The 9,561-nt window shown below is 40.1% G+C and overlaps 2 protein-coding genes across 2 annotated transcripts; both read right to left on the bottom strand.

Moving 5' to 3' along the window:
• LOC136240603 (G2/mitotic-specific cyclin-B3-like) lies at window positions 1-4,270 on the bottom strand. The gene is made up of 10 exons (XM_066031615.1): window positions 4,059-4,270; window positions 3,904-4,011; window positions 3,763-3,857; window positions 3,653-3,710; window positions 3,467-3,607; window positions 3,180-3,410; window positions 2,925-3,080; window positions 2,719-2,868; window positions 2,533-2,660; window positions 1-274 (listed from the first exon to the last, which is right to left on the bottom strand). Exons 1-10 carry the CDS (start codon window positions 4,128-4,130, stop codon window positions 205-207), a joined length of 1,209 nt encoding a protein of 402 aa, XP_065887687.1. The 5' UTR covers window positions 4,131-4,270; the 3' UTR covers window positions 1-204.
• On the bottom strand, window positions 4,268-8,391 carry LOC136240589 (gelation factor-like). Its single transcript, XM_066031598.1, has 3 exons — window positions 7,840-8,391; window positions 7,648-7,745; window positions 4,268-7,563 (listed from the first exon to the last, which is right to left on the bottom strand). The coding sequence occupies exons 1-3, from the start codon at window positions 8,331-8,333 to the stop codon at window positions 4,370-4,372; spliced, it is 3,786 nt and encodes a 1,261-aa protein (XP_065887670.1). The 5' UTR covers window positions 8,334-8,391; the 3' UTR covers window positions 4,268-4,369.
• Window positions 8,392-9,561: the final 1,170 nt, after the last annotated feature.

The following is a 9,561-nucleotide window of genomic DNA, read 5'->3' as shown; positions in this document are numbered from 1 at the left end:
TACATTTTATTGATTGTACTTATTTGATTGGAAAAATATGTGACAAGTTACAAGGTTGCAATCATGCAAATCAAAAAGGCTTATATTTAACATAAAGAAAAACTGGTAAAAAGTACACAACAACATAATAAATTATACACAAGCTACAAGCAAATATGTACAAAAAATTATTTATATACAATTATACAATATATAGTGTAGTGTTTACAATATGGTGGTAGCATTGGTATAGACATCTTCTAGTGGAGGGATAGAGGCTACTTTGAAGAATGCCCTAAACAGTTAGAATACACAAACTATCATAGTTGTGCAATACAAGTTCTTTGCCATGTGTCAAATAAAAATGGACCATACAGTAGATTTTATGTGAGGACCACATTTTTGTGGAACATCAAAAATATGCTCTAGCAAAATTTTGTGCAATCATAAATCTGAAGAAATTCTTTTTTATATCAGCTATTATGATGCCAGTCTACATAAACTTTGGAATTTTGTCAAGACCGATAATTCACACAATTTTGCGAAACCGATAATTTGTGACCAGATCTGCAAAAACCCGACACAACCGTGAATTTTTTGAATCTACTTAGCCAAGTGTACCTCTGGCAAAGTTTCATCCTCATACACCAATAACTTTCAGAGTTACAGCCCTACAAATTAGCAACAACAGAAAAATTGATTTGTACAGGGAAAATAAATTACAGGCACTTATTAAACAGTTGTAACTTATGAACGGATGGACATATGGGGCTGAAATTTTCCCCACCGTGTTTGCCATAAATAGGGGAATCAATTACTGGGTAAGTTTGTCCTTTTATTGCCTTTCTTTACTGCATACAAAGGTGAAATTCATGAAGAAAATTCAATCGCTTCGACGTGACGTAAACAAACACTCATATAACTTACACATCCTTGGGTCTACTGCAATGAAACAAAGATTTTCCAACTCTTCTTGAGTAGGTGAATAAGATGATATGTAGGTTATTATTGTTACAAGGCATTCAAAAAAAATATGGAATTTTTTCAATAATATGCAAATATTTCACCCATTGTATTCAATGGTTTACAAGTATACAGAAAATTTTTCAACTAGAGTAGGGACCATAACACATCGATAAAATGTACTGAAACAAGCCGGAGTAGTGGACAATATTAAATCACAGTAAAACAATAAGAAGTGTTATATCCCTACTGTGCACAAGATAATGGAAATGCACAGTAGGGATATAATACTTCTTATTGTTTTACTGTGATTTAATATTGTCCACTACTCCAGCTTGTTTCAGTACATTTTATCGATGTGTAATGGTCCCTACTCTAGCTGAAAATTCCAAATTTTTCTGTATACTTGTTTGTCAACTTTTTTTTTTGTAAATAAATTATTATGACTGGTGAACCCACGCACACCGCATCTGAAATGGCACCGCACACCCCAATTATTGTCTAAAAAGTGAAGCATCCATTACGCTTCGTTGTCAGCTATGTTCAACCCATTACGCAGCATTTCTAACCAAGAACTGTTCGAAAAGCACCTCTGAAGTCCATGCATACCAAAAGAAGAAATGGTGCCGCGCGCCCGTTATATCAATTATTGTTTGAAAAGTGAAGTACCCATTACGCTTCGTTGTCGGCTATTTTCAACCCATTACACAGCAGTACGAATCAAGAGCTGTTTGAAAAGCACCTCTGCTATCAAAATAGCCACTATGACAAATATGGACAATTTCCATTACGAAGGGAAGCCATCATGTGCTATTGCCAATCAACACTTTTTCGCTGTCAGCAAAGATGAATGGGACACAAACAAAGACACTGGTAAGTCCATGAAGAATGCATTGTACGTACTGCGGTATGCCAAAAGGCACGTCTCGGGCCGAAGCAACGTTGAACAGTGAAAAAAATCAAGCCCATAGCCTTAGCCATTATCAAGTTACGCTTGTCTTGAGGCATCAGTCAGTCAGTCAGTAGGAAATTCCGTTAAATAAATAATTATTAAAATTCCATAGCAACTTGTTGAAAGCGTTTTGGGTCAATCTGAAAGCTTGTTTGGGCTTAGTTTACCTAACCAATACTGTCTCATCGTTGTCTGGGAAAATTGAGGATGGTTTTTGGGTGATATTACTTTGTGGGCCACGCCTACTCCTTTGTGGTCCCTACTACACAGTTACTATCGTACTGTATGATACTGTAAATTTAGGCTGGTGGGAATTGTGTTGGGTTTTCGCAGATCCGGTCACATTTACATAATTAATTATGTTGACCTCACATGTAAATCTGCTGTGCAGTATGGGTAGTCGGAAAAGGCGGACATGAATGTGTGAACATTTTAAAGACACTTTTGCATGTCCTACCTAGTCTGGCAACACCCACCCCTTCGCATAGAAAGGAAGGGTGGGTGCAGTACTATGGTATTCTGGCCTATCCTCTGTACATGTGCTTATAAATGGATAAGTGCTATGCAAAGATGACCCAGTCTGAAATTTGAAGTTGAGACCAGTGTTAGGTATGAGTTATATCCTCCTCTTAACTTACTCATGTGAATACTTGTTTCTGACGGTACAAGTTTGACCAAGAGGAGCTTTAAGCATACTATTTAACCTGTGAGCCAGTGGCAGTATCTCTTCCATGTCCATGCCACTGTAATGTCTCAAAGTGGAAGTCTAAAAATGTCATGAAACAATAATAATCTTGATGTGATTGTATGTCTGCCATGCTTACCCAATTTCCAAGTTTTCTCATTCGTATTGTTAAATACATTGCACCTGCAGCTATTTGACTTGGCCGTACTCCAATAAATTGGTACTCTTGTAGTGTTGACTCACAAATGTACCGTGCTAATGTGTGGGTCTCCAAATTGATGTTTGCAGCCTTATAAGAAAAATAAAAACAGATGAGAAGAGAATGGACAAGTTTGTCATCCTTACTTTAGCTAGCCTCCTTAGAAATCTATAAGCTACAGGATAGTTGATGTCGTAATTTAGTGTTTTCAATATATCCCTCTCCCATTGTAGCATCTCATCATGTTTGTAAGCATCATCACAGAGGTATATGAAGTCATCCACCAATGGTGGACTAATCTCCTATCATGGGAAATAAACAATTACCAGGTGCCAATCATGAAAGTACATTAGTGCACAAACAACCATAAACAAACTGTGGCATAATGGTCTACAGCTGACCTCAAATTTGGAGGCAATCAACATTGAGGTTGCCCCAACTAGTTGGAGATATTCTCTTTTTACTGATTTTCGTTCCAAGTAGTGGTCCATGATTTGTACCGCCAAATAAAGTGTTTCGTGAAACAGTGCAAAGTTTTCTTGCACTTCAATCAACCAGTCTACTAAAATAGTTCTCATTTGCTCTGAAATATCGGATCCTTTGTGGATGTAGGGCATTGTTAGCATCTGCTCCTATTGACAAATATAAATAAAAATCAACATAAAATTAAAGTGTATTTTGTGCAGACCTCTCTTTCTCTCATGTATTGGAATATTTCTGGGGCATAGTCTGCAGAAAACAAGTGATCTTGACTCTCAGCTTTATCAATGTCATTCCAACTCTGATCATCTGTTGACATGGCAGAGTCTTCCAACTTCAAGTCACCACTCTGAAATGTGCCGTCAATGAAAAGTGAACGCAGTACACACAGTACCTCATCTTGTATCGAGGTTGCTTGAAGTGAAGTTTGAATTGGAGTTACACCAATTGAACTAGTATTGGAGAACAAATGTGCTCAATTGTACAGTCAACTTCAACAGTTACCATTCTTCCTTGATGGCTGGAACACCAGGCTTGACCGCAATGCCTTTCTTTGCCAGTACCTGTTTTGCTGCGAGTCTCTCCACTTCGACTGTGACCTAGAAGTGCAAATGTGAAGTCGCCATCGTATGTAGGTTGACTAACATTTGTGATGTTGCCTAGCGCCGCTCTTTTAGCGTTGGGCAGTTCTCTAGGACTAGTACTTTCTCGCTTCTTCCCCACTTGACCCGCCTCCGCTTGCACTTTCTTAGCCTGCAACGCGATATTATCAATTGATAATGAGATCTCAGTGCATTTACCTTTCCAAAGTTCTTCCATGATGGTTCTGAAGGTGCGCTTAGTTGTCCACTATGCCGCTTTGTTTTGCCCATCGCGCTACCACATTTACCGGATCAGCTGCTAGAGATTACGACCTAATAGCTCGTTTGTTGCACAGACGAGGATCACAACTCGATCACTCAACAAGCAATCTGGTCAAGTATCAGCTTCGCGGCTTATATTCAAAATCTAACCAACCAATTATTACGTGATACGTATTAAAAACACAATAATATGCGGATAAAATGGCGTCTATGATATTCTCTATGTTTCTATATATATATACTAGTTTTTAAATGCTTTGGTGATGTATGTCAACAGCAAATGGAGAGCCAGTTATTTCATTGTTATTCCACAAAGTCTTCAGATCATAAGTATCCCTCTTTGTGTTCGCAAAGTAGAGTAAATAATCTCCATTGGTTAGTCGACTGACTTCCACAGGTACATCACCAACATGTTGCCCCTTGACAGATGCAGTCAAAATTCCACTTCCGCCAGGACTAAATGGCAACGCTGGCTTCATCTTACCAAAGTACTTCAAATCCAGTTCAAATGGAGACCCATCAACTTCTTCACCGTTCCACATTATTTTCATGTCATAAATATCACCTTGAGGAGGGTCAATCCCAAGCCGGTACTTTCCAGATTCAAAGTGGACAACATCAACTCTCACTGGTCCAAATTCTCTGCCTACCACTGATGCAGTAAGAAATCCAGGTTCAGTCGTATCAGACTCAAACACAACCTCAAATGGTGGTTCAATATCTACTTCATTGTAAGTGATGGTGTAAGGGGAGCCTGGAACATGCTCCTTTGCCCAGAAGGTGTTTAGAGTGAACGTATCAGAAATTGGTGGAACAAATGACACATAGAAGATTCCTGGTGATGTTTCTTCCACTTCAACTGGGACCCATCCACTGTTCTGTCCTGAAGCATGAGCAGTGAGGTTGCCAGATCCTGCCTCAGAAGTATCAACAGTTAGTGCTATAGGAAGATTTTGCTCTAGCGGCACAACAGGATCTCCGCATTTGACACGATCTGGTCTTGGTGGAAGAGCAACTGTTACTGTGTATGGAGAGCCTGGAACATGTTTACCAGCTGATGTGATCTCCAACCGATAGTCATCTGGGTACCGAGCCTCGAATTGTACTGTGGCTGTTCCATCTGGATTGTGAACCACTGTGGTCCTGGCTAGGGAGTTAGTGTTTACTCCATACGCATAAGCACTGATGTCAGTACAAGTGTCTCCATTAGGTGCAGTTACAACAAAGTCGTGTGGCTTGTCTACTTCATAAACACCAGATGAGTCCAATGGAGGTGCTTCAATGTGCATGTCTTGGGGAGGTTCAACGTTGAGTACAGCAGGCTGTGACAATACTGCTTCGTTGTTGTAGTATACATCTAGTAAGTGCATTCCACTGCAGTCAGGGTTGTACATCACCTTCCAACTGCCATTGCCGAGATCTGAGACTGCCACATCACGGAAACCCTTAGGACCTTTGGCTGACGCAGTCACGATGCCATTACCAGCAGCACTCGTGTCTACAACAAATTCTACCATTGAATTAGCTCTGTAAGCAGCCTTTGATATGCTTTCAACATTCACTGACACCTTATCTGGGTCATAGACATCAAGTTTGAGAGGACTTTGCTTCAATTCAGCTCCACCATACTTCACTGTCACTTTGTATTCACCAGCTTCTTGAGGAACAAAGTTTATCCCATATATTTCTTCTTCCTGTTCTTCAATTTCACAGATCTCCATCTTCCCACTTGGACTTATTGTGATTGCTGTGAGTGGAGCATGGCCGGCATCTCTGACATTAACACAGAAGCCGACTTCATTTCCAGCTTTGCATCGTTTTGGCAATTCCTGCGATAAGACAATGTAATCCACATTCACTGCTGCTGCAGGTTTTATTCGGAAGGGACTACCTCTAATAGGAAAACCATCCCACTTCACATCCACCAGGTAACTGCCAGCGGTTTCTGGAGTATAAGTGAACACTGTTTTGTCATCTTCTTGGTCAGATTGAACTACCAACTTCTCTCCTTTAGGTCCAAAAACTATGGTTTCTAGGTTACCAGGACCGGCACCAAGGGTGTTAACTGTGAAACTAACAGGCTCACCAAGTTTGGCTCCACTAATGCCAGTACCGCTGGCAAAGCATTTTGATGGGTTGGAAACTTGACAGGTGTATGGACTGTTGTTAATCAGAGTACCAGCCCAATCCACATTGATTGTGTATGCACCAACCACAGTTGGGTGAAAACGAACCTTAAACTGATTATTTGGCTGTGGATCAATCTCATAATCCAAACTGCCAGTAGGAGACTGGATGTCAACACTCAAATTACCAGGGCCACCTGCACCACAATCAACAGTAAACTCTGACCATTTGCCAACCTGAGCCTTCTCAATACCAGGCCCAGTCACAAAACATTTCTCTGGCTGAGGAATATCTGTATATGGTACGAGGTAGGGGGATCCCGGTAAATGTTCACCTTCCACTGTTAAGTTGACCTGATATACACCAGGCATTTTAGGAACATATTGGTAGAGTGAAGAGCCTGCGGTAGGTGTAATCCCTTTCTGTACCATGATTTGGTTATTATCTGGACCAATAATTTCCACAGTGACAGTTTGGTCAATGTCAGCAGCAGAGCCAGTTCCCTGGATGACAAATGAGTTCTCGTCTCCAACTACACCTCCTGTTATCCCAGCTCCAGACACTTTCATGGAGTCCTTCACTTCAACATGTTCGGCATGTTGGAATTGTGTGATGTAAATCATGACAAAGAGACGGTCCATGTCTGGGTCAACAAACTGCTCTGGGGTAAGGTTAGGTTTTATTTCCAGCAATTTCTCAGCAGTATCCATCGCAAGCTGTAGCTTCTCAACACCTGATTGGCTTTCAAGGCTCTCTGGAGGTGGGAGGGCATTTGGTGCAAAGGAATTTACGAGGGCACACAGAGCAGTGCCATCTTTCCAGTCAGATGAAAAATTGGTTATGTTGCATTGTGGGATCTGCTTTCTCACCCACTCCAGTAAAGACTTGTAACCAATTGAATCAGGCCCACAAAAGTATGACAAATACGTCATGATGGACAACTCTTCAGGCATTTCACACATCTGTACTGGTTCAATAAGCTTGGGGACATCAAACTTGTCATAAGCAATCTCCATTGCATTGGAAACATTATCCAGGGCATTTGCACTACTCAAAGTGGTACAATTTGGTATGAGGCCTGGTTGAAGGTAGTTGATGAGGTTTGACAGTAGAATACCATCACTCCAGTCTGTAGTGAAGTTGGTCACTTTACAGTGTGGCAGACATGCCTGTACCCAGGCTAGCAACGCCTTCTTGGCAGAGACTTTCATTGTAGTACTAGTAGTGGCCATATTGATAATCTGAAAACGTTGAATTAATGTCCAAATCAATCCAAGGATAAGTTTCAAATTGCCATTGGCAATGTCTTCAGGACCTACAAACAAAAACACAATACTTTGTTACAAATGCCACTCTATAAAATTTCACTATGGGGTGAGGAATTATACACACAGCTTACCAACATTAACGACTTTTACTTCTTGGGCTTCAAGGACATGAAACACTCTTGACAAATTCTCCATCATCTGTACTCTCATTTTAGGCTTCTTGTGGGGCCTGCACACAAAACAATGTGTTAATGTAATCTTCTCATGTCGAGAAAAACACTAGTATGGCCACATTAAGTTGACAAATAGTGTGCACAACTTACACTGTTAGAGAACCTGGTACCAGTTGTTGAATTAGGGCACATAGAGCTCGCCCATCGGCAAAATCGTGTTGAATGTCTTCTACAGAAAACTCAGTGCCTTCCAGCTTGTTATTGACCCAATTGGTGAATGTCTTGCGTTGTACATTTACCCAAATCTTAGTAATGTCTCCACGTGTCTCTCCTTCTTCACGGTAGTCAAATATCAAGCCTGAGGCGCGCTTGTAATCTAGCTTGTTAGGAGACGCCAGAGTTGTAATATTCACATCAAAACCTTCAGCTTCTGAACGTGGTCTAGCTTCAATCTTTGTTATTACTCGCTTCTTGCCTAGTGAACCATAATCTGGCTCTGTGCTCCCTTCGCGAGAATCTCGGTTAGAATTTCTAGGCAGGGATGTGGTGGTCTGTGCTGTTCTTCCTTCAGGTTCTTCACTACCGCTTCTTCTCCTAGTCACGTTGATCGTTATGGAGTTACCGGCCGGCGGAGAAGTGCTCATTTTGCACTACTTTAGGACACTACCCACTTCAGATTGCGCTCAAGAATGTGTCAGTCACGTGATTGTATTACTATTAGTATCGCAACACGCATGCGTATTTCTATGGTTATTGGCGCGTAGAAGATTAATTCTGCGACTGGAGGTGATTATATAGCTCCTTATGGCTCCTTTTTACTAATGGTGAGACTTTTTCAGCCGCTGAAAATGGACAGTCTTGAAATTTGCTAGTTTCACCATGCACCTGTGTATAACAAGTGAGTTTGTGGCTAAATATGTTATAAATGCCAAATACTTTATACTTATGACAATGTACACCAATTAATGTGCAAGCTGTGTTCCTCAACTGTGCAGATACAAAATGGTTTCTGCCATAAGTGCATTGAATCCTATGGACAAGGATTGGCATTCCCCAGGCTAGAGCTACACCAAAACTGGCTTTAATTCCTAGGATATTTGCCATTGTATGTATATCAGTGTTTTATAGTATGTAACCAGGATTTTTCCAAGGTGGTTTCCAGATTTGGTAGTGAGTTGTTGATGCAGGAGTCTGGAGGTGCAGCAGCCCCCATGACAAATTTTCTACATTAAAATGCTTCAAAATCTATTTTATGCTCTATGAAACTTTTATATAGCTATTCTTAGTTTCCTGTAAGTCCTGTTTTATGGCTGCAGGACTACTGTAGTGATCCAAATATATATACTAAATTCTCTAATTGAAAACTCAAAACTTTTAATTTAGGTACTAACTAGTTTTGTATTTAAATTGCAATCCACTGTGAATATTCTGTTAGGGTAGTTTTGACTGCTCTATTAGAGTACATCTGACTGCTCTATGAGAGTATCTCAATGTTCATTAACGTTTTTCTTTGTAGTTCAATCCTTCTCTCTTAATCCTTAAGTTCCTAATACACTATGGCTATACTGCTCTATTCTCATTTTTCTGCATATTTGTGCTAGGGTTGGGCAATATAACAATATACTGTTGCTATAGCAATAAAAGCATAAGGCGATAGCTGAATCAAGGCTATTTTAACACATCAAGATATACTGAGTTTATGATATATCGTGACATATTGCTTACAAAATAAAATGCCATAATGATACTGTCTTACAAATGCAGCAAATCACATAATTTTAACATGAAGCTATATAGGGGATTGATATAACAATAGCTACAAGCCGTAGCAAAATTCGTACACATAAAATGAATATACTATGATGTTTCCAA

The sequence above is a fragment of the Dysidea avara genome, chromosome 12 (genome assembly GCF_963678975.1).
Source record: "Dysidea avara chromosome 12, odDysAvar1.4, whole genome shotgun sequence".
NCBI lineage: Eukaryota > Metazoa > Porifera > Demospongiae > Dictyoceratida > Dysideidae > Dysidea > Dysidea avara.
Note: the sequence above shows the minus strand (reverse complement) of the source record. Positions and strands in the feature narration are given on the sequence as shown.